The 25092-nt window shown below is 39.0% G+C and overlaps 2 protein-coding genes across 2 annotated transcripts in view; both read left to right on the plus strand.

Annotated features, from left to right (window-relative positions):
• LOC142235995 (uncharacterized) overlaps positions 1 to 15864 on the plus strand; it is a 46638-nt gene extending 30774 nt beyond the window's left edge. Inside the window, exons 3-4 of the mRNA XM_075307245.1 lie at positions 2421 to 2894; positions 10622 to 15864. Coding sequence (XP_075163360.1) covers positions 2421 to 2894; positions 10622 to 15864 — 5717 coding nt within the window. The remainder of the gene's footprint in view (positions 1 to 2420; positions 2895 to 10621) is intronic.
• On the plus strand, positions 8029 to 17038 carry LOC142234503 (uncharacterized). Its single transcript, XM_075305663.1, has 2 exons — positions 8029 to 8324; positions 15934 to 17038. Exon 2 carries the CDS (start codon positions 15941 to 15943, stop codon positions 16838 to 16840), a length of 900 nt encoding a protein of 299 aa, XP_075161778.1. The 5' UTR covers positions 8029 to 8324; positions 15934 to 15940; the 3' UTR covers positions 16841 to 17038.
• The last annotated feature ends 8054 nt before the right edge of the window (positions 17039 to 25092 follow it).

Below are 25092 nucleotides of genomic sequence, written 5' to 3' on the forward strand. Positions count from 1 at the left end.
TTTTTTTCTGATACAATTCCGAAATTAATTTTTTAATTGAAATGTCTCCAATCACAAAAATGATAGTATCAATCACAGTTTTAATTGGGCATACAAAATAATTGATTAAAAAATTAATTGATTTCATTAGCAAATTTCAATTATTTTTTGATTGATTCAATTAAAAAATTAATTGATGTTGATTAGAAAAACCAATTAAAAACGTAACTATTTCCAATTACTTTCTTAACTGACTCAGTCTTCCGAGTTTGATTAAAAAAGTTAATTTTATAATTGTATCAATTTTTTAATTAAAAATGTTCAATAATTGACTTAATTAACCTAATGCTTCTACGTTGATTAAAAAGTTAATTGTATCAATAAGTTTATTAATTGAACATTTTTCAACTTCAAGCAACTTTTTAATTGGAAATATTTTTGGGAATTTTTTTTTCTGTGTAGCTTTGAGATGACAATAATAACACACCAGCTCATTGAAATTTCTCAAAAATTTTTTGAAATTCATAGTTTTTTATTTGTCCCTACTATTTTGTATACCAAGTACAATTTGGAGAACTTAGATGTATTGCTTACGCAGAAAATAATATTGTATATATTTTTTGAAAAATATTTATTGGAAAAATTTGTTGATATTTTTCAGTGTAACTAGCGTTAAACAATTGGTTTTTATATATCACCTCAAGAGAAGTTTGTGTAATGTTAAAAATAGGCGCATCTCTGGAAGAGCATTTTCTCACGTGTATATAAAAATTAATGACTTGCAAAGAACTTGCAAATGTTTAGCTGAGTTCCTCAAACTCGTAATTTCTTTCGATTTGGATTCAGAATAAATGGCAGCATTTTTAAATGTAGCTCAAAATTTTTCAATACAAATTTGCTTTTCTTTTGAAGTGTATATGTATGTTGATCTCTGTTTTTGATAAAAAAAAACACTTGTAGGGTTTTCATCTAGAAGCCAATGCTGTACTGTAATGAGAATGAAAGAAAATCTTCTTAAAAGTGGTTTTCAGCAGTTAAAATTGTCTTGCTTCAGTAAATTTGCAACTTCTTGGAATTTTGCTACCTCATCATACCCGAATGGAATCACCTATTTTACAAATATATCAAAACACTTCCTCAACCCTCGTTATAAATGAAAGCGTGTTTGTGTTTTCCCCTTTAAGAGTGCCAAAAATTCCGACAATTTTTTTTTGAGTACCGTAATAAAGCAAAAAGGGTTTGAAGATTGCCATTACTGAAATGGTTGAGAACCGTAAAAAATACACCGTTCCAGTAAATGAACCATAATGATGGTGATGAGGGTGTTGGTGCTGTTGGTTGCCTTTGTTGCTGTTCTCTCATGAATGCCTTCATTGCTCAAGACAAGTCAAAGCTGGTTTACTAAGAGATTACCAACCCACCAAACATTCAGCTTCTTTGAGCAAACCTACCCAAGCCTTTTGGCCAAAGTTTTACACATTAATTTAAAGGGAATTGTTTTCAGGGTACAAGAGGCCGGAAAGGATCAGTGGTTAAAGAAAATGTAAAATTAAAAAAAAAAGCAAAATAAATATGCAGAATTATTAACGTGAATAAATAAAGGGAGAAAATTAACAAATCTTCTTGTAGTGAATAGGTGGCTCAAAGCTACTTACTTGTGCTCCACGGCGATTGGGCCTATAATCAAATAGTCCCCCACAAATAAAACCCGTCGATCTAACTAACGACCAACGTGGATTATTCAAGCAATAACGGACCATGGGAGAAAAACCCTGCTGCGGTTACGGCAACTACGGTAGGAAGCGGAAATTCTACTGGCAACACCGGAAATACCGGAAACGCAAATCAAAGTCATAGTACTACTCTGGCCACTAACAATAATGCTCACTCGTCAGGAAGTCATGTGGGTGGAACGGGTACCTCCGCTTCCTCAGGGGCTCCCTCAACACAATCGACACTGAAAACCACACATCAACAGATAATGCAGCAGCTGCAACAACAGCATCAACATCAGCACCATCAACGTCAATTGCAGCATCAACATAGCATTGCAGCTGTAGGAGTGGGTGGTCAGAGTGGCCATTCTCACACCCATAACCATGGACCTCGGCAACTTACCCATCAGCATTCTCATCCACCTCTACAGCATAGCAATTTGGGTGGGGTGGGGGCTGGTGTTGGAAATATAGGGCTTCCCACTACGACCACTACAGCTGTGGTCAGTCAGCAACAACAATCACATCAGCAGCATCAACAGCATCAACAGCAGCATCAGCAGCAACAACAACAACAGGTGCATCATCACCACACACATCAGCAACACCAAACCCATCAACATCAACACCAACATCATCATCACCCACCGTTACAGCATCACATGTCATTGAATCTTAGTAGTAGCGGAGGTGTTGTCAATATGACCTCTTCCAATGCCATTGCAGGCTCTTCCTCGGTATCAGGTGCCATGGCTACGTTGCATCGATGTCAGGCCTCAAACGTTGTTAACATGTCATCCACCTCATCGACGGTGGCAGCGATAACCTTGCCTTCCTCAGTTAAAGTTACTACGGCTCATCATCATCATGGACGTCATCATTTGACGCCACAGCATAGATCCTTGTCACAACAGCATGCATTGGCCACTATGCGCCGCCGTACCTTGAGTCATGTGCCACGTTCCTATTCGGCTTCTGCGGCCACATCATCGACCACTTCACACGCAGGCGGCGGTCAGACTTCTGTGAGTCATTCGAAACCACATAGTGGTGGGAAACATGAGCATGGTGGCAGCTCAAGTGGAAGTGGCGGAGTTGTGACAAGTGCTGGCAGTAGCGGTGGTGGTGATCGCTCACGATGTCGATCACCCATGATGTTGTGTCATTCGCACAGTGATGGTGAATTTCCTATGTATAAAGGTAAGTTGGTGAGATGTTATGGAAATTATCCTTAAATTACATATTATAGCAAAAATATTTTTTGTTAGGCCATGTTGATTTAAAAAATGACACACACACAGAAACAAAATTTTTTTTTTGATTTCAATTGCAAAATAAATTGATACAATTACAGAATTGATATGAATGGCCGACACCAATTAAAAAAATTATCCAATTATACACACTTTTTAGGCTCGGCTATAAAGAGGATGTTAATTGTCATTAATCTGATCATATTATCGAGTACACTCCAAAAAAAAACTTTACTTAGATCCTAAGATTTTGACTTTCCCTTAAGGATTTTGGTATTGATTCCGAACCAAAGATGCGGCTTCTTTAAAATAAAGAATTTTTTTTAGCGACCTATCTGGCTTTAAATCTAGGACCAATAAAATTAAAATTAGGATACAGATCTCATTTATCAAATTTTCATTCTCTTTTCGCGGTTTATTAATAAAGTTACTCACGTACAAACAAATGCCAGTTTAAAAATCCAAATTATAACGAATACTTCAAAGTAAAAACTGTTTTCTTAATTCTAATAAATCTTTAAACCAAAGACGATAACTCCTCAAAATAAGTCATCCTTTATTTGGGAACCACCGTGGTGCAATGGTTACCATGCCCGCCTTGCATACACAAGGTCGTGGGTTCGATTCCTGCTTCGACCGAACAACAAAAAAGTTTTTCAGCGGTGGATTATCCCACCTCAGTAATGCTGGTGACATTTCTGAGGGTTTCAAAGCTTCTCTTAAGTGGTTTCACTGCAATGTGGAACGCCGTTCGGACTCGGCTATAAAAAGGAGGTCCCTTGTCATTGAGCTTAACATGGAATCGGGCAGCACTCAGTGATAAGAGAGAAGTTCACCAATGTGGTATCACAATGGACTGAATAGTCTAAGTGAGCCTGATACATCGGGCTACCACCTAACCTAACCTATCCTTTACTTGAAGCGTTTTTATCTTAAATCTAAAGTTTCAATATTTCAGTTAATTTAAGGACAATTTCTTTAAATCAAAAATGTGTTTCTTTGCTTTAAGGCAAATTAGCCTTAGTTCAAAGACATGCGACTTTAACGGAGCGACGCGAATGTAAAGGGTGATTTGTTAAGAGCTTGATAACTTTTTTTTAAAAAAAAAACGCATAAAATTTGCAAAATCTCATCGGTTCTTTATTTGAAACGTTAGATTGGTCCATGACATTTACTTTTTGAAGATAATTTCATTTAAATGTTGACCGCGGCTGCGTCTTAGGTGGTCCATTCGGAAAGTCCAATTTTGGGCAACTTTTTCGAGCATTTCGGCCGGAATAGCCCGAATTTCTTCGGAAATGTTGTCTTCCAAAGCTGGAATAGTTGCTGGCTTATTTCTGTAGACTTTAGACTTGACGTAGCCCCACAAAAAATAGTCTAAAGGCGTCAAATCGCATGATCTTGGTGGCCAACTTACCGGTCCATTTCTTGAGATGAATTGTTCTCCGAAGTTTTCCCTCAAAATGGCCATAGAATCGCGAGCTGTGTGGCATGTAGCGCCATCTTGTTGAAACCACATGTCAACCAAGTTCAGTTCTTCCATTTTTGGCAACAAAAAGTTTGTTAGCATCGAACGATAGCGATCGCCATTCACCGTAACGTTGCGTCCAACAGCATCTTTGAAAAAATACGGTCCAATGATTCCACCAGCGTACAAACCACACCAAACAGTGCATTTTTCGGGATGCATGGGCAGTTCTTGAACGGCTTCTGGTTGCTCTTCACTCCAAATGCGGCAATTTTGCTTATTTACGTAGCCATTCAACCAGAAATGAGCCTCATCGCTGAACAAAATTTGTCGATAAAAAAGCGGATTTTCTGCCAACTTTTCTAGGGCCCATTCACTGAAAATTCGACGTTGTGGCAGATCGTTCGGCTTCAGTTCTTGCACGAGCTGTATTTTATACGGTTTTACACCAAGATCTTTGCGTAAAATCTTCCATGTGGTCGAATAACACAAACCCAATTGCTGCGAACGGCGACGAATCGACATTTCACGGTCTTCAGCAACACTCTCAGAAACAGACGCAATATTCTCTTCTGTACGCATTGTACGCATTCGTGTGGTTGGTTTAATGTCCAATAAAGTAAACTGAGTGCGAAACTTGGTCACAATCGCATTAATTGTTTGCTCACTTGGTCGATTATGTAGACCATAAATCGGACGTAAAGCGCGAAACACATTTCGAACCGAACACTGATTTTGGTAATAAAATTCAATGATTTGCAAGCATTGCTCGTTAGTAAGTCTATTCATGATGAAATGTCAAAGCATACTGAGCATCTTTCTCTTTGACACCATGTCTGAAATCCCACGTGATCTGTCAAATACTAATGCATGAAAATCCTAACCTCAAAAGAATCACCCTTTACAAAATTTAAATTTAAATTTAATGAAAAAAATTTTTGAAGCAAAGATTATAAACTTGAAATTTTAATTAAAATTTCATTATTTTAAAGAAAATTGTCCTTAATATTTTGTAAATTTCGCATCCTAAAATGTAGGTTGCGTAATCTTTAATATCACGTAAATATTTTTTTCAGTGTAACACTCATTTATAACAGAGAAGTTATCCATCAGTCCTTGGCAATGAATTGCCTGTGATGCCCCTGCCCGTGCAAATATGAAAAGAAAGCTACCCTCTCCTGTGTACCGTATTTTATTTTAGTTCATATTTTAAATTTTTTAAAAAAATCGGCATGGGGGAGATGATGTGAACTATCAGGAAATTTGTCCACCTATGGCCTAGGGACTGGGTCCATTTTATTTTAATGCTATTAAAACAAACGTCTGGAGAGAGAGGAGGTTGCCAAATCTGTTCAAATATTTAAATTGAGGCATCCGGTCATGCTGTTAGTTCATACATCTGGTTATTTTCCATTATTTATATCAATGGATTAAACGGCTCAGTAGGAGAACGCTTCGCGTGAATCTAGTACTGTAGAGCACCTTAATGACAAGGCTGTCTAGGCTTAGACAGAAGGAGACGTTTCCATAAAACTGAACTAAACACAGAAAATGTCATTAAAATTGAGCCCACGACATTTTTTCATCTTAAAGCTGATGTTGAAAAATTTGAATATTCACGACTAGTTGAGTTCCTAATCAGGGGACCTTATTTTGTCTTTGAAATAACGACACCAATTTCATTAAGACAATGTAAATGTTCGTTAATAGTACGAAACGTTTCATTGGTTACCAGAAAATTCGTTATAATAACGCATAATTTTGTTGTTTCTACGAATTTATTTCGTTAGCTCAATGTTAACGATATATTTCGTTATTAAAACTTACTTTTTGCTACCAGTGTTAAGGCCCCCATACAATCATCTTCTTCATAATACCAGCCATGGCTATGTGTAGTGAAACAACCGTTTATTTGTGCAGTGAAAATTTAGCGTTACTAACTACTCTGCGGCCAAAGAGGATTTATGAATGACAGGCACGTTTGTGAATTTTGATGGTGGTGTCATTTATCATTCACGAGTCGACGATGAAAGCGAACGTCTGAAAAATCCTCACCCCTCATAATAAAATGCAAATTAAAAACTACATTAATTGCTGACACATATACCAGTAACCTGCTGGGAATTAACTAAAGTAGACAATTTAATGGCAATTAATCGCATTGGACTGAAAACAAAAACACAATAGAAAAAAATATTGAAGCACTTAACTCCTTTGAATTTTTTACTGCACAGAAAAAAAAAAAACAAATCGGACTTATACAATGTGAGATGCAGATAAATAACGCCATCTATTGGTAGAATAAAGGATTTCTTTTTTACTACACCTAATACATTTTTTGTGCATCCATAAATATCCTGAGCTTCAATTGAACACAGTTAAAACGAAAGCCAGTCCTTGATACAGAATATCCTCAACATTTGCGATAATCCAATAAAGTATGGGCATAATATTGAAGTGTATTGCGAATGAAGAGAAAGCTACCTTAAGTCCTTACTCTTGGAACACTATACTTTAGTCAAACAAGCTACTCTGCCGTTGTATATAAAGCGAAATAGTCGCAAGTGTCTGTTGTAGGAGAGATAGAGAGATGGGAGAGAAAGAAACCATATTAATGTGAATGAAATTAACTGCGACAGTAATAGAAATGGTATCAGATGTAAGACAAAAAAAAAGATGCGAAAATAGTTGGTAAAGTTGTATGAGTAGTCAAAGGATCCCTATGTCCTTCGGTTATAGCTCTATGTGTATTATAATTTTATTAGTTTACTGGAATAAAATATAAACAAAAACACTTTTTATGGCTAAGGGTGTCACCTTCTGCCAAATTAAACTTCAGTTGCTTAAAGCATTAAAGATTATAATCGATAAGAATAATGTCCTTCATACGTTTTCTGTAAATCCTTTTACGAATACCCTTAATCCTAGATAGCCATTAGCTAAGGCCAGCACTTATATATTTCCTCGATATTGAAATTAATTTTTTTGTCTTCGACAATGGGATTTTGAAATGAAAATCAAATGAATACCCAGCAAAAAACCTGCGGAATTTTCAGCAGCTTGGTAAGGGAAGTCAAAGTCAGTCAGTGCTTACCTCTGCGAGGAATTCACTGATAAATTTATAAGGAAATGTCCCATTTGAATGCGTTTCTTCTCTGTATGAAATTCAGAAGCCGTAAATTTACATGAGGAAATCATCGCAACTTTAGTGCGCTTAAGAATGCACATAACAATTTGGAATATTGGAACCATTATAGCGCTAAAGTACTGCCAGATAGCGGTAAAATACTGCCTTTAAAAATTATGAAATGAACACACTTTAACATACAATATGTTTATGTCACATAAACAATTGAAAAGCTTTTCCCGTCTAAAATACTAATTTCTCCAACACTGAAATCCCTACTGGGATTCTTAGAATACCCAATTACTTATCCAGATACAAATCCACACAAATCGATAAATTATAATTACAAATGACAACTAAAAACCTACAAAACTGTCAAGCCATGTCAAAAACACAGCTTCCGCAATAATTTTAAACACACTACTCTGTTTGAAATCATCATATCTACTGGTAAGGCGTTGTTTCAGAAAAGAAATAAATCCCTAATAATATCATCCATCTAAAACCAAATCGTTTTGTTCTTTTTTCCATTCCATCGTTTTGATATTGGTTGTTTCTTTCCTGTAATCTCATCTGGAGTACAAATCCCAACTATTATTGCAATAGTGGAATTTGTTTCGGCTCACGAGAAATACTCTTCCAACAGGTTGACTGCACTCCCGCATACAAACATTTTGGTCCACTTCGAGCCAGATTCCAACAACACTGTGACAAGAGCTCTCAGAGAAATCAACTCCACAGAATCCACAGCATCCACTCAACGCCAGCATCGCTCCAAACAGGTTAGTTTACGTTTTCGTCTTTTGCTATATTTCATTGCTCATTTGAATTTCGGTGTGGTAACAACTTTGTTAAATATTAGAATGAAATATTCGAGAAATCAAATTTTATAAAGTGAAAAGAAAAAGGGAACAATTGTTATATATTTGAATTTGATGAAACAAGCATTCTACTATTGGGAAAATATTGAGAATTTATGAAAAAGGAAATATTGTGAACCTAATTGGAAAATCTGCGTATGGAGACCATAGAAGCTAAGAATCAAGGCTATTGATGTCTGAGGCGAGGTATAAAAATTGAAGAGGAAGATTTTTTAATTTCTAAGATATTGTGGTGAGTCTTAAATCTTCAATAGAAAACAAAATCGTCCATATGTATGCTAACCCACGTGTTTCACTGGGTCACCAATATGAAATTCTATGCTCATAACAGAAGCCTGTTGTAATGTTTAACATGGCTCTGCTATGAAGATATGCCAATGATAATTGTTTGCTTTACAGATGTACCCTTCCCTCATCCTTCTACACTTCTCCAACACCCATACATATTTCTAATTTCTCATTTGTCGCTCAGCAATCTATTCTCCTTTTCCCGCCAAACCACACATACGCTTCTCTCCTCCACTTCATACACTCATTCAGTATAAGAGTCCCTCCAATTCTTATCACTTGAGCGATTTATTTCTCTACCAGCATTAGCTGACGTCCACGACTCCATACATCGCCCCTCTTGTTCATGTCAAATTCCATGTATGTGCTGATCGTACCATCAGCTACAGTACAACATCTGCTACCACGTATAGCACAATTATTATTCAAACTATTCTACTTTTTATTTATTTATTCTACTTTTCATTTTTGATACGATATTTTTTCTTCAAATAATTAATTAATAATCATTCTTATACATTCATAATTAAACAAAAAGTTTTTTGTCATAAAATCAAAACATAGTATACATTTACACAGAAAAAAAAAACAAATATTTCCAATTAAAAAGTAAATTGAAGATTACTTTTCAAAAAGTTAAAATAAATATTAATTATTTAAATTAAACATATAACTTACAAGTTAAAATAAATAAATAAATAATAAATAATTTAAATTTAACTAAAAAAAAATGTTCGGAAATAATTAATTGTCATATATATTCTATAAATTGGATTATTGAATATATCAAATTAAAAGTAAAATTACACTATAAATATTTTTCGAAAATTTTAAATAAATATTAGTTAAACTGAAAGAATGCTTTTAATGTAAAGACTAATTTTTTCTGTGTACTTGTGAAAAGTAAGAAATTGTTACTACACATAAACCATTCGTGTATATAAAAAAAAGTTCCCCTTTACATAAAACTGAAATATAACACTACAACCATCGAGGTTGCTCTGTAAACTTTTTGACTACCAACGCTCGTTGCCCACAATTACCTTTTCTTTATTCTGCCAGTTTAATACTCATCATAATCGCATTGGGTTTTATTTACGTGTGCTAACCAAAGTTTGCAATTACTCTCAGAGATATTTTCGTTGTACTCCGACCCCCCTTTCCATATTTTTTTTTCTGCCCACTATACCTCTTCATCACTTGTACAATTTTGGTTGTTTCTGTGTGGGCGTAATCGGTGTACTCTCGTTCTCTTAAACTCCATTATCTCTTTACTCTTGTGGAATGTATTTTTTGATCTATGCAGAGAACCCTTGGTTGCATACAAAACAGTTGATTTGGTAAAAGTGTTTGTAATTTCTGTTTATCGAATGCGATAGATACAAAATATCTATTGAGTACGTAAAATTCTTTCATAAAAATAAAGTAGGGTTGTCGAAGCGTGTTTATTCTTTAGTTTTGGGCACAATTTTGGTGAATTATATGGGGTTCGGGAAACTGTATTTATTTCCAAAGAATTTATGAGTTGTCATTGTGAATTTTTTGGGAATAACTTAACACGAATATAACAATTTTTTTTGTCGAAACCCTTTGTCGTTAGTACCTATCTGATTTAATATCATACTTTATTATGGTTTAAATCATTTAATAAGTACTAAATAAATAGTAAGAATTTTTCCATATTTTTTAATCCTACCAATACGATAAGTGGTATATATTTTCATTAAAATTCATACATTGTCCATAATTTGGGATATCCTATTAATCTGTGTATGAAATACTAGATTTTTTGTTTCGGGAATTCGTTTACAATTTACGGTTGAAGATCTTCTATCTCCACTACGTGATTGTAATATTACCTCAGTCCATTAGATTCAATATGTCTCTTAACCGATTTATCCGTGTTTCAGACAGGTTGGTTGAATTTGAAGCCAACCTTAATGATAAAAACACCCCTCTATCGTCATCATACTTAGTCGAGTCGCATATGGAAGAACTGAAAGCACTGTGGGAGGAAATTAAGCTCTCCTATGACCAGTGCCTTCAGGACATTGAGGCCGACGGTGATGATGAAGATGATCAAGAGGGGGGTAAAGAGGGCATAAATCCGGAAAAAGCATCCGAATTAGAGACCGTCAAGGGGAAGTATCGCAGTGCATACACGACATACTGCCGTTGCAATGCCCGACTGAAAGAAATTTTATCTGACCACTTTTCACCCAGGGTGAATCCAAATCCTCAGTCTGTCACTTCGCATGCGGTACACATCCCAATTCCAGAAGCTCCGAACGGCTTCAAGTTGCCACCGTGCGAAATCCCAACTTTTAAGGGTGACTTCTCAACTTGGCCAACTTTCCGGGATATATTCAAAGCTGTTTGTTTGAATAATCCTAGATTGAGCTCCGTTGAAAAATTGTTTCACCTCACCCGAAGGACCCAAGGCGAGCCCCATGACATCGTTAGTAAATTCCCCCTCACTAACGATAATTTCGAGATGGCTTGGAAGAGTCTTTGTGCTCGTTACGAGAATAAAAGAGTTCTCGTGAACATACAACTCAAGAACTTATTTAGTCTTCCGGTGATTACTGCTGAATCTGGAGCCACTTTGAAGAAGCTTCAAAGAGATATGAATGCTAGTATCTCACTGCTTAAACAGTACGGCATCGAAATTGAAACATGGGACCCAATTTTTACTTTTATTTGCTCCAATCGTTTACCCGATTCCACGCTCACGTTGTGGGAACAGACCCTGTCGGATAAAACAGCGATTCCTAAGTGGTCTGAATTGGACACATTTCTGACAAATCGTCATAAGACTTTAGAGTCAGTGTCCGAAATCCGGAAACAGGAACCGAATCCCACGAGTCGTTTAAAGCTCCCAACTGGAAAATCCACTAATCGGGGAAATCCGTCGAATGTGAAAACATTTCAGAATAATATTTCTGAACCAAAATGCACATTATGCCCCAAAGAATTCCATATCATTCGCAAGTGTCCAAAATTTTTAAAAATGGATCCGAGTCAACGATTTTCAGAAATTAAAGCTAATGGTATGTGCATAAATTGTTTTTCTAAAGTTCATACAGTCAAGAGTTGTAACAGCAAATATTCTTGCCGCTTTTGTAACAAAAAGCACAACACTCTACTCCATAAGCCACAAAACGAAAAACCTAATAGCACCGAACTCAATCCGAGTGCAGCGGTTTTTCCATCCACTTCATCATCTATACAGTCCACTTCTAGAAATGAAACTGTCCATTCATGCTTTTCGACCAGCTCTCGTGGTGTTTTGTTAGGAACTGCTTTGGTGAAGATCTGTCACAGTGGGTTGACATATACTGCTCGAGCTTTGGTCGATTCGGGATCCGAGGGAACTTTTGTTTCCCAAAAGCTTTTTAATATTTTGAAATTGCCATTTAGACGCACTAGTGCCAACATATCAGGATTGAACAACACTGTGTCGGCTGCTGTACAGAAAGAATGTTCTTTTGTATTAGGGTCCAATACGGATGAAAATATTGCAATTTTCACTACGGCACTAGTGGTTCCACACCTTTCGGGAAATCTTCCCTCTAGGACCTTTGAAATTGAATCACTTTCGAAACTTCCCAACATTCCTTTCGCTGATCCTAGATTTTATGAAAGTTCCACAATTGATGTCCTTTTAGGAGGGGACATTTTACCATCCATTATGCTTCCTGGCCTTAAGCGCGATATTTGTGGATCCTTAATGGCTCAGGAAACAATATTTGGATGGATATTGACCGGACCCATTCCAGATACTTCCGGGGATATTTCTCCCAATATAGTATCATACTTCTGTGAAATCTCACTGGATAAAGAGATTTCACGATTTTGGGAGATAGAAGATCTTCCTCGGAAAAAGTTCATTTCCGCTTCGGATCAATTTTGCGAAGATTTTTATGTCCGCACGACGACAAGAAATAATGAAGGGAGATACATTGTTTCTCTTCCATTCAAGGAGTCTTATCCGAATGATGTTGATCTCGGCCAATCAAAAAAGATTGCCATGGCCCAATATTTTCGCAACGAAGCCCGCCTAATCCGCACTCCTGCTTTTAAGGAGGAATATGATAACGTCCTTGCGGAATATATAACTCTAGATCATATGAGTCTAGTTAGCCCTAATTCAATTCCAAATTACTCCAAGTGCTATTATCTGCCACATCATGCAGTTATAAGGCCCGAAAGTGTTACTACCAAAGTCCGAGTGGTATTTAATGCTTCGGCCCCAACTTCCAATGGGGTAAGCCTAAATGATGTGTTACATACAGGTCCCATCTTACAAAATGAGCTCATTGTGCTCATCCTAAATTGGCGACTTTTCCAGTATGTTTTCAACGGCGACATAACCAAAATGTATCGCCAAATTCTTGTAAATCCCAGCCAAAGATCTTTTCAACGAATTCTTTTTAGAAAAAATCCTCAAAATCCTTTAGAGGATTTTGAACTTAAAACTGTCACTTTTGGAGTCAATTGTGCGCCTTATCTGGCAATTCGCACCATGCTTCAATTGGCAGATGATGTCCAACATAAGTATCCAAAGGCTAGCGAAATTCTTAGAAATTTCATGTATGTGGACGATGCATTAGCTGGTTCTCATACTATTTCGGAAGCAATTGAGGCTAGAAATCAACTTATTTTGGCTTTAAAATCCGCTGGCTTCGAAATGAGAAAATGGACATCTAATTCCAAATCAATTTTATCCGATATCCCGTCATCCGATTTACTTCATGCCGAATTTTTAGAATTCGATGACTCCAGTACTGCTAAAGCTCTAGGCATTCGCTGGAATGCCTTATCGGATTCGTTTTTCTTCATTGTTCAAGATTTCCCCACTTCATCTACATATACGAAGAGGGAAGTATTATCCCAGATTTCAAAGCTTTTCGATCCAGCTGGTTGGCTAGCACCATGCCTCATAGTTGCAAAAATAATAATGCAGCAAATATGGGTTGATGGTACAGGCTGGGATGAAAGGATAACTCCAGAGTCCTTGAAAAAGTGGACTACTTTCCAAAGTAACTATCCGTATGTCAATTCAATAAAAATCCCTAGATGGTTCAACTATTCTCCAGATAGTGAGGTACAGTTGCATGGGTTTAGCGATGCCTCAGAAAAGGCATACGCCGCTGCATTATATATTCGTATAAGGGGCACAAACTTCATATCCACTCATTTGGTTGCTTCTAAAACCAAAGTTGCCCCAATAAAAACCTTATCGATTCCAAGACTAGAGTTATGTGGGGCAACTTTACTAGCCGAAATGATCGACCATATTGTTCCCCAATTGAGATTAAATGAATTTACTGTGGATTGCTGGACTGACTCCACAATTGTTTTATCCTGGCTTTCCAAACCTCCTTGCTATTGGGGTACGTTTGTGGCCAATAGAGTATCTAAAATTACTCAAATTATTCCACCTCACAGATGGCACCATGTTTCGTCTGAACTTAATCCCTCAGACTTAGCAAGTCGTGGTCTGACTCCACGCGAATTAATTGAAAATGAACTTTGGTGGCAAGGACCACCATTCCTTCGAAGTTCAGAACCTAATTGGCCAATTTTCGATCACGAAGATATCGATTTAGAGAGAAAGCCAATAAAGGTAAATTTTACCTATTTCGCACAATTTGACGATGTTTTGGATAGATTTTCATCGCTTCCAAGGGCTATTCGAGTAATTGCTTACATGTACCGGTTTCTGTATCGAACCCATCCAAAGTACAAGTCCAATTTTTACAGTCCCATGAAAGATATTTCCACTTTTGAAGTTCTTTCAATCCATACTAAGCTTCAAGTCATGTGTCAAAAGGTACATTATCCTAATGAATACCACGCACTCTCCGCAAAGAAAAATATTGCATCGTCTAGTTCCTTATTGAGTTTGAATCCGTTTATAGATAGTGAAGGCATAATGCGTATCTGTGGTCGTCTTTCAGCTTCGCCTGCGTTAAGGTACAATGAAAGACACCCAATTATTATACCATACAATTGCCAATATTCACGTCTTCTCGTGAAATTTATTCATGAAATCTGTCTCCATGGCGGTAATCAGTTGGTATTGAGGTTGATTAGAGAACAATACTGGATACCCAAGGCCAAAAATCTTATTAAAACGACCATAAATAAATGCAAACCATGCATTCTTTACAAGCATAGATGTCAGACACAATTAATGTCTGCATTACCACCTCAACGGTCAGAATTTTCTCGGCCCTTTACTCACACGGGCCTTGATTTCGCTGGTCCTTTTGACATTAAGTCATACTCCGGCCGATCATGTCGAATTTCGAAGGGATACACTTGCGTCTTCGTTTGTTTCTCCACCAAGGCGATCCATCTGGAAGCCACTTCCGAGCTATCAACGTCTGCATTCCTAGCAGCTTTCAGTCGATTTGTTTCCCGCCGTGGTTGTCCATTGCATCTGTATTCGGACAATGGTACAAATTTTGTTGGTGCATCCAGAACATTAGCAAAAGAATTCTTACTGACTTCCAATCAGTTATTAAGTTCCAATTATGCCCACCAAAATGTGACGTGGCATTTCATTCCTCCAGGTGCGCCACATATGGGTGGGCTTTGGGAGGCTGGGGTCAAGAGCTTTAAGGCTCATTTTAAAAAGGTTGCGGCAAACTTCAAGCATACATTTGAAGAATTTCAGACTCTCCTTGCAAAAATTGAGGCGTGTCTAAACTCGCGTCCTTTATCCCCCTGCTCTCAAGAACCATCAGATCTTTCTGCTTTGACCCCAGGACATTTCTTAATAGGAACTCCACTTTTAGCTCCCATTGATCCTCCAATAAAAGACAGTCCATTATCCATTGTAAACCGCTGGCAACGGCTTAAAGTGATCCACCAACATTTTTGTTTCCGTTGGAAAGAAGAGTACCTTAAAGAATTACACAAGCGCCATAAGTGGAAACGGGCAACCGATAATTTACAAGAAAATACCATGGTGGTCATACGTGAAGAAAATTTGCCACCAAACTGTTGGCGCCTTGGGAGAATAAAAAAGGTATATACTGGGGCTGATAACCGAGTTAGAGTCGCTGAAATTATTACGCAAAAAGGCATTGTTACCCGACCGATTACAAAACTCGTAGTTCTTCCTATCGAAGATACAGTTTAGCCAGTACTGCATAATAAGTACTTAAGTCATTCCAGATTTCCAAACGAATATTATTATTTTCTCTTATAGTTCCAAAATGCGTGATAATAAATCCACATCACATTCCCACCAAAATCGTAATAAACGGAGTACAAACCAATCGTACATTTGTCGTTTGTGTAGACAGTCTCATCCTTTACGGAAATGTAAGCGTTTCTTGGATATGAATATCTTGAAACGTCAAGAAATAGTACGCAAATACGGATATTGCACCAATTGCCTAGCGCATGAGCATTCTGGCAACACATGCTTCACTACAACTGGTTGTCGATATTGTAAAAAAGCTCATCATAGTCTTCTACACACCCATGCCCGGTTGGAATCTAAGAAACGAAAGAAACAGAAGGCTTCAGCTAAAACTTCAGCTAAATCTCCAGCGTCAACTTCCAAGACACAATCGTCCTCAACATCGACGACTACTTCATCATCATTTAACTCGGCGAATACAACACTTTCGGCTATTTTAAAGCACAATGCTATAACCTTGCTTCCGACAGTAGTCGTGTCCGTCAACACAAAAAACGGAAATTGTACCATAAGATGTCTGTTGGACTCTGGATCGAAATCCAGTTGTATATCCTCCAAAGTAGCAGATAAACTTAATTTGACTACTCTTACGTTGGACGACGAAACTATCTGCCCACTCACATTGATGTCTACATACAACTCGGAAATTTACATCGAAACCGTCCTGAAAGTTAACAATCGGATTGCTATTCATACGCCTAGCAAATCGTTATCACCATCTTATGCTCGACATTTTTCAAACATGCTTTTAGCCGATAAAGAGTTCTACAAGTCTGCTCCAATTTCGATTATTTTAGGAATTGACGTATATTCACGTGTAATAAGCGAGGGATTTCTCAACAGGGCTGGGCTGCCAACAGCCCAAAACACGATTTTTGGTTGGTCTATTTATGGAACGTGCACTAACTAATGTATTTTTAGTATCTCAACACTTTTTCTTTCGAATTAAAATCCACACTTAAGCAATGAAATATTGAAAATTTATGAAAACGTGAACTTCCACAAATGTTCTTATATAAGCACTTAAATATATTTGTATCTCAATACTACAAAAAATGCTTTAATATAGAAATAATATATTGAATTGTGTTAAATTGTAATACCAGAACTACAACACCCGAATTAATGAATTTTTTCATATTAGTTTAATTTTTATTTAATAATAGCACCAGATGTGGTTTGACATTTTTGTATCAGCTTATTGCAGACATACTGCAAGGGGGCCGCTAATGTTTATGTCACATAAACAATTGAAAAGCTTTTCCCGTCTAAAATACTAATTTCTCCAACACTGAAATCCCTACTGGGATTCTTAGAATACCCAATTACTTATCCAGATACAAATCCACACAAATCGATAAATTATAATTACAAATGACAACTAAAAACCTACAAAACTGTCAAGCCATGTCAAAAACACAGCTTCCGCAATAATTTTAAACACACTACTCTGTTTGAAATCATCATATCTACTGGTAAGGCGTTGTTTCAGAAAAGAAATAAATCCCTAATAATATCATCCATCTAAAACCAAATCGTTTTGTTCTTTTTTCCATTCCATCGTTTTGATATTGGTTGTTTCTTTCCTGTAATCTCATCTGGAGTACAAATCCCAACTATTATTGCAATAGTGGAATTTGTTTCGGCTCACGAGAAATACTCTTCCAACAGGTTGACTGCACTCCCGCATACAAACACAATACAAAACACGAGAACGCAACATGAGTTCAATCGTCCGCAAAATATGTCTTTATGCTTCAAACACAATAATTCAACTAAACAACTCTTCGCACAATATTGTTCGTTCGTAAGAAGTCTTGATAAAAAAATCACAGCAAGCTCTTGCTTATAGAAGTGCAACTTGGTAAGCGAAGAAACAAGCACTCGCTTACTACAGTGGAACGAAATTGCACTAATTTAAGCACTTACATATTTAAATTAATTTTTGTCGGGCGTTCAATAAAAAAAAAACAATTAAGTGCGTCGCCCGCTGTAAATGCAGAACTTTCTTACATCTTTAGAAGAAATAGCGTTGAATTCTGCACTTACAACTATGCGCAGAAAAGTAGTGCCTACACTATGGACACTATAATTTGGGTGCTTCCAATTTTATAATTATTTTCTGTTGGGTATGTATAATACAGGAAATTCTATATAAAGTTAGTGAGCTTAACCTTGGTATAGAGGGTTCTATTATACGCTACACCAACCCTACAGCAACTATGATATTTGATACATTGAATAGTTCCTAACGATATTCAGATTTCGTGACAATATTTTGAAAGTATTTCTTATTAAAGTTATTATATATTCGAGGGTTGCCTTTTATATTATTAACAGGTTGGCTGATAAGTCCCCGGTCTGACACATAAATGGCATCGCTAGTATTAAATGCATATTATTTTTATATAGTACCAATCTTCAAATGATTCTTGTCAAAATTTGACAAGAATTAGTTTGTGAGATAGAGCGTCTTTTGTGAAGCAACTTTTGTTATTGTGAAAAAAATGGAAAAAAGGGAATTTCGTGTTTTGATAAAATACTGTTTTCTGAAGGGGAAAAATACGGTGGAAGCAAAAACTTGGCTTGATAATGAGTTTCCGGACTCTTCCCCAGGGAAATCAAAAATAATTGATTGGTATGCTAAATTCAAGCGTGGTGAAATGAGCACGGAGGACGGTGAACGCAGTGGACGCCCGAAGGAGGTGGTTACCGACGAAAACATCAAAAAAATCCCCAAAATGATTTTGAATGACCGTAAAATGAAGTTGATCGAGATAGCAGAGGCCTTAAAGATATCAAAGGAACGTGTTGGTCATATCATTCATCAATATTTGGATATGCGGAAGCTCTGTGCAAAATTGGTGCCGCGCGAGCTCACATTTGGCCAAAAACAACAACGTATTGATGATTCTGAGCGGTGTTTGCAGCTGTTAACTCGTAATACACCCGAGTTTTTCCGTCGATATGTAACAATGGATGAAACATGGCTCCATCACTACACTCCTGAGTCCATTCGACAGTCGGCTGAGCGACCGCGACCGGTGAACCGTCTCCGAAGCGTGGAAAGACTCAAAAGTCCGCTGGCAAAGTAATGGCCTCTGTTTTTTGGAATGCGCATGGAATGTTGTTGTTGTTGTTGTTGTTGTAACAGTTTATTGTGATCTCATCCATTTCATGTTATACGCTTGGTACATCAGCTTGTTGGCAGATCAAGGAACTCTGCGACTAAGATGGGGTGTGTCCAGAGTGATCTGGTGGTAAGTCGGGTTGGTTTGGCTGGGCAAGAGAAAAGATGACGCGTGTCGTGTGGCCCTTGGTTGCAAATTGGACAAACGTCAGCTACGCTGCTATCAATCACCGATAAGTAGGAATTGAGGCGGCTGCACTTGCCTGATCTTAATTGGGCCAAAACTACCCTAGTCTGCCGTGGGAGGTCTCTTTCCTCCGGTGCTATGGGCGGTGGTCGGACTCCAAGAACAGGATTAACCTTGTAGCTTCTCACCGCTTCAGCTACAGTATCCTCATGAATCCTGTTCAAACCTGCCTGGTACGCTGCTTGATCTAGAGGCTCTCTTTTATAGCGCTAGATCTCGCGCTCTAGATTATGTATATCAACCCTTACGTTCCTGGGTGGTGGTTGTGTATCCATAAGATGGTGGTTTGGATGATTACTGCGATAACAACCCAGGAGATACTGCTTTGACAACATGTAGTTGTGTCTTCGCACAGGGATGATCTTTGTCTCCACATAAAGGTGATCCAGGGGTGTGCTGCGGAGACACCCAGTCGCAGTTCTAAGAGCAGCGTTCTGGCAGGTTTGTATGTTATTCCACTGCGTATCACTGGTCTGCGGTGTCCACACTGGCGCTGCATAGTTTACCACTGACCGGCCAATTGCCTTATAAGTAGTTAGCAAGGTTTCTTTGTCCGCACCCCAAGTACTGCCGGCTAGTGACTTGAGGACCTTGTTTCTACCACGGAGCTTATTACAAATTGCAGTGGCATGGGCAGATGACCTAAAAAGGCTGTCGAATGTGACCCCAAGAATCTTGGGGTAATTTGTGGTCGGAATTATTACTCCATCGACTCTGATATTCAACTGCCTGCGCACTTCTGCCGTCCATGTAGTAAATAGTGTGGCTGAGGATTTGGTGGGGGATATCCTCAAGTTTCTCGCAGTGAAATAACTGGTAAGATTAGCTATGTAGACGTTCAACCGATCGCAAATGTCATCAACATTGGGCCCAGATGCCAAGATTGTACAGTCATCCGCATATGATACAATCTCGACGCCGTCAGGAGGGGGTGGAATCGAGGACATGTAGAGGTTAAACAGTGCCGGAGATATCACCCCACCTTGGGGAACTCCCTGTTTAACTCTACGCGGTCTTGACTTTCTGTCCCTGAATTCCACGTACGACTGGCGTCCACACATATAATTCAGCACCCAACGCTTCGCTCCTGCCGGTAGGGACGTATTCTCGATGTCCTCAAATAATGTGGCATGGTTGACCGTATCGAATGCTTTCGATAGGTCAAGCGCCACGAGGACCGTCCTGTGACACGGCCTGGGCTGGTTAAGTCCCTTATTAATATGTGTCGAAATGGCATGTAAGGCTGTTGTCGTACTATGTACCTTACGGAATCCATGTTGATGGTGGGCAGCTGGAAAATTCTCCACAAGGCTGGGGAGGAGTAATGCCTCAAGTGTCTTGGCTACTGGCGACAGAAGGGATATCGGTCTGTACGATTCACCTTTGCTCGAATCTTTGCCCGGTTTCAGTAGTGGAATCACCCTTCCCATTTTCCAGACATCGGGTATAATGTGTGATTCCAAAGACAAATTGACGAGTCTGGTCAGGTACTCAACTCCCAGTATTCCCAGATGCTTCAGCATTAGCATTGAAATTCCGTCAGGGCCCAGCGCCTTAGATGGTTTCGCGCTGTTGATGACATTGGTAACTTCGACTGCAGTAAATTGTGGTGTGTCATCGGCTCGGAGACCACGTACACGACGGGTGGCTCTCCTTTTCGCTCTATCACTCTCGGGATGCTCGACAAACTGTCGGTTGAAGTATTTGGCGCACCTCTTCGGATCAGTCACAGTCACGTCGCCAAATGTGACTGAAATCCCATCATCCCTTGTGGAGGGGTTCGAGAGGGCTCTAACTGTTGACCACAATTTACCAGTTCCTGTTCCTAAGTTACATTGCTTCAGGTGCTCTAACCAAGTGTTCCGCTTGTGCTCGTCGACTATCTTACTAATCTCTAGATTTAGTTCTCTGATTCTAGGATCAGCAGGGTTAGCACGACGGCGTTCATCACGCTCGTCTGCGAGTCCCGCCGCTTCGGCTGGGAAGTTGGGCCTCACCTGGGCAATTCGACCAGCGGGTATGAAGCGAGCGGCTGCTGCGTTGATGATGTCCCGGAACTCCCTCTGGGCAACATGAACATGTGAGGGGGACGGGAGCTCACTGAAGCGGCGATCGGTGTATTCTCTGAAGCCTTCCCAGTTGGCTTTCTTTTGATTAATAAACGTCCGGCGTTCAGAGGTTATGAAATCGGAGGGTCGGTTGATGGTGAGAATTATGGGGAGGTGGTCCGAACCCAATGAAATGACGGGTTGCCAGGAGACGTCATTTATCAGACCAGGCGATGCTAACGATAAGTCTGGCGAACTGCTGCAGTCACCCATAATTCTCGTGGGGGCCTCTTCGTTCACCGTGCAAAATGTGGAGTCGTCTATCTGCTCTGCCAAAGCTATGCCCCTCTGGTCATTACCCAGGAGAGAATGCCAGAGTTCATGGTGGGCATTAAAATCTCCTAGAACCAATCGGTTATGCCCGCTCAACAACCACTCAATGTTTGGGCTATAACCAGGAGCACAGCTACCAACCGGCGGTATGTACACATTGTATAGCTCTATCTCGGCAGCCCCACACTTAACTGCTACCCCCATACATTCCATGTACGGGTCATTAGTGTCTAGCACAAGCGTGATAGGTCTATACTGCACGGAACGGTGTAATATGAAAGCCAGGCCACCACCTCCATTTCTTGTGCGATCCTTCCGTAGGACATTGTACCCATCACAATGTCGTAGGCTGCAGGTGGGATTCAGCTTTGTTTCCTGGATCGCCGCGACCCTTATCCTTTTCCGATTCATAAAGTCTACGATCTCACTAATCTTACCACGGAGCCCGTTGCAATTAAATTGCAAAAATGTTGCACTCTCCGGAACTGGTACAACAATATTCGGTGTAAGATGCTGCGGCGGAGAATATTGTTGTGCGGGAGAAGTCGGTGGGGTCACATAATCAGATGACCCACTGCTGCTGTCATTGGCACAGCATCCTGCCACGAAGTCAGTTTGACTATACTCCCGCAGCGATGTTAGGCCGGAGCAATTCCGGAAGTGCACCCATTCCATGCACCGGTTACACCTCACCGAAACCGAGCGATGGTGAATTCGATTTCGGCAGACGGCACAGTACCATGGTCCGGGGTTTTCCTCTATCCCGGCTCGGACCAAAAGCAGGCGGAGAAGGCTCCCCGGGATGCACCTTCTCCAACACGAAAAAAGCGGGTTCTACGCACCGGATTGACCCGATGGATACCAGCCATCGGCCAGCGGCTGCCACCTCAGTGTACGTGTTGTCTCGTCCATTTTTTCATGCGCATGGAATAATTTTTATCGATTATCTGGAGAAGGGAAAAACCATCAACAGTGACTATTATATGGCGTTATTGGAGCGTTTGAAGGTCGGAATCGCGGCAAAACGGCCCCGTATGAAGAAGAAAAAAGTGTTGTTCCTCCAAGACAACGCACCGTACCACAAGTCTTTGTTTCCCCACCTACCGTATTCTCCAGATCTGGCCCCCAGCGACTTTTTCTTGTTCTCAGACCTCAAAACGATGCTCGCAGGGAAAAAATTTGGCTGCAATGAAGGTGATCGCCGAAACTGAGGCCTATTTTGAGGCAAAACCGAAGGAGTACTACCAAAATGGTATCAAAAAATTGGAAGGTCGGTATAATCGTTGTATCGCTCTTGAAGGGCACTATGTTGAATAATAAAAACGAATTTTGGCAAAAAAATGTGTTTTTCTTTGTTTGACCGGGGACTTATCAGCCAACCTGTTAATCATCGAAAATTGCAATCTATACACTTTTGCATGCGTTTGAACCAATTGTCGAAACACGTTTGCCACTCTGCGTGTAGTATCTCCAAAATATGCATTCTGAACGAATCAACCGCTTCTTCAGGTGTCGAAAAACATGGACCTCTCATTTTATTTTTTTACGTAGGGGAATGAAAATAAGTTATTTGGTGCCAAATGTGGACTATACGGTGGATGACCGATCAAATCGATATTATGGTTGCTCAAAAATACAGTTTTTTAAGTCAATGAGCCACATCTCGAATTGTCGTGGTTAAAAGTGATCCGTCTTCAGCGGTTGGTTTTTCTGATATCTTAGAAGACAACTGCCAAACAAATGGTTGTGTTCTAGTGGTACGATTCTTCGTTCTAGGGGTACGATTTTACGTTCTTGGGGTACGATTGCATTGCAGTTTTTCCGCATCTTTTGTTGTATTTGGCTCATCTTGAAACACCTATATAGTCAACTACTGTTTACTTTCGGGCACATACGCGTAAATTCACGTGTTTCGAAGCACCGCGTTGATGTTTTTTAAGCATTTCTTTCGACCAATCGACACGAGCCTTTTTTTTGAGCGATTGAGAATTTCTGTGGGATCCAACGCGAAAAAATTTTTTCGACTGTCAAATTTTCATGCAATATTGGATGTATGTTGGTCGCACTAATGCCTAAGGTTGTTTCAATCTCACGATAGGTTAAATGACGATCTTGCAATATCCGATGCCGCACAGCATCAATAGTTTCCGGAACAGCAACTGATATTGGACGATCTTCATGAAATTCGTATTGGAGCGAACTACAACTTTGGTTAAATTCACCGCACCATTGATAAATATCGCCAAAATTGAATTAATTAAGTTCATCCATGCACTGTTGTCGAGTTATTCCATGTCGAATGTTGTAAAAAATAAAAAAAGCATAACAAAGGTTTCTTCATAATATTTTTATTAGAAGTTAAATAATGAGCTCTTCAATTAATAGCACAATACAAGAATTTCATTGATAATCTTTTCATATAAATGGTCATTATTGTGAAATAATGTCTATATAACCCAACAGGCACCAACGATGTTTTCTTGGTTAGATTTCACCACAAAATGAAATATTTCAAATGTTATTCACAAACCGCAAATATTTTCGTTTTGTTTTTGAGTAGTGTAATACGTATAGACTGATCCACTTTAATGGCCTTTTTTTATGGGCTTTTTTAATGGGCTTTTTTTAATGGGCTTTCTATGATAGGTCATAAGGTCATCCAAAAAAAATTTTCCCTGTATGCATGAGTGTCATTGTATTGAGTGCATTGGCTGGCTGTGTGGTGCATGTGCATGTATTGTGAAGATGAGATAGGGAGGGAGGGAGAGATAAGAGTTTGGATGTTGGGAAAAGTGTGTGGAGTTTTCTGATCGCCTAGTATTGATCAATCGTTGAAACCTAAAGTGATTCTTGAGAATGCTATTGATTTGTTTAGCATTCTAAAATGAGAGACAGAGTGATCGTCTGAGATTCTGAAGAAATGCATGTGCATGTATCGTGAAGATGAGATAGGGATGGGGAGAGATAAGAGTTTGGCTGTTGGGAAAAGTGTGTGGAGTTTTCTGATCGCCTAGTATTGAACAATCGTTGAAACCTAGATTTGGTGTTTATTTATGTGCCATAGAAGAAGGGATAGGGTGAAGAGATAAGTGATTCGCTGTTGAGAATGCTATTGATTTGTTTAGCATTCTAAAATGGGAGACAAAGTGACCGCCTGAGATTTTGAAGAAATGCATGTGCATGTGTCGTGAAGATGAGATAGGGAGGGGGTGAGATAAGATTTTGGCTGTTGGGAAATTTTGTGTTATTCGATTTGATTTCTTGGTTGACTGTGTGGAGTTTTCTGATCGCCTAGTATTGAACAATCGCTGAAACCTAGATTTGGTGTTCATTTATGTGCCATAGAAGAAGGGATAGGGTGAAGAGATAAGTGATTCTCTAGTTTGGCTGTCCCTATATGCATG

This window comes from Haematobia irritans, chromosome 4 (genome assembly GCF_050003625.1).
Source record: "Haematobia irritans isolate KBUSLIRL chromosome 4, ASM5000362v1, whole genome shotgun sequence".
NCBI classification, from domain to species: Eukaryota; Metazoa; Arthropoda; class Insecta; order Diptera; family Muscidae; genus Haematobia; species Haematobia irritans.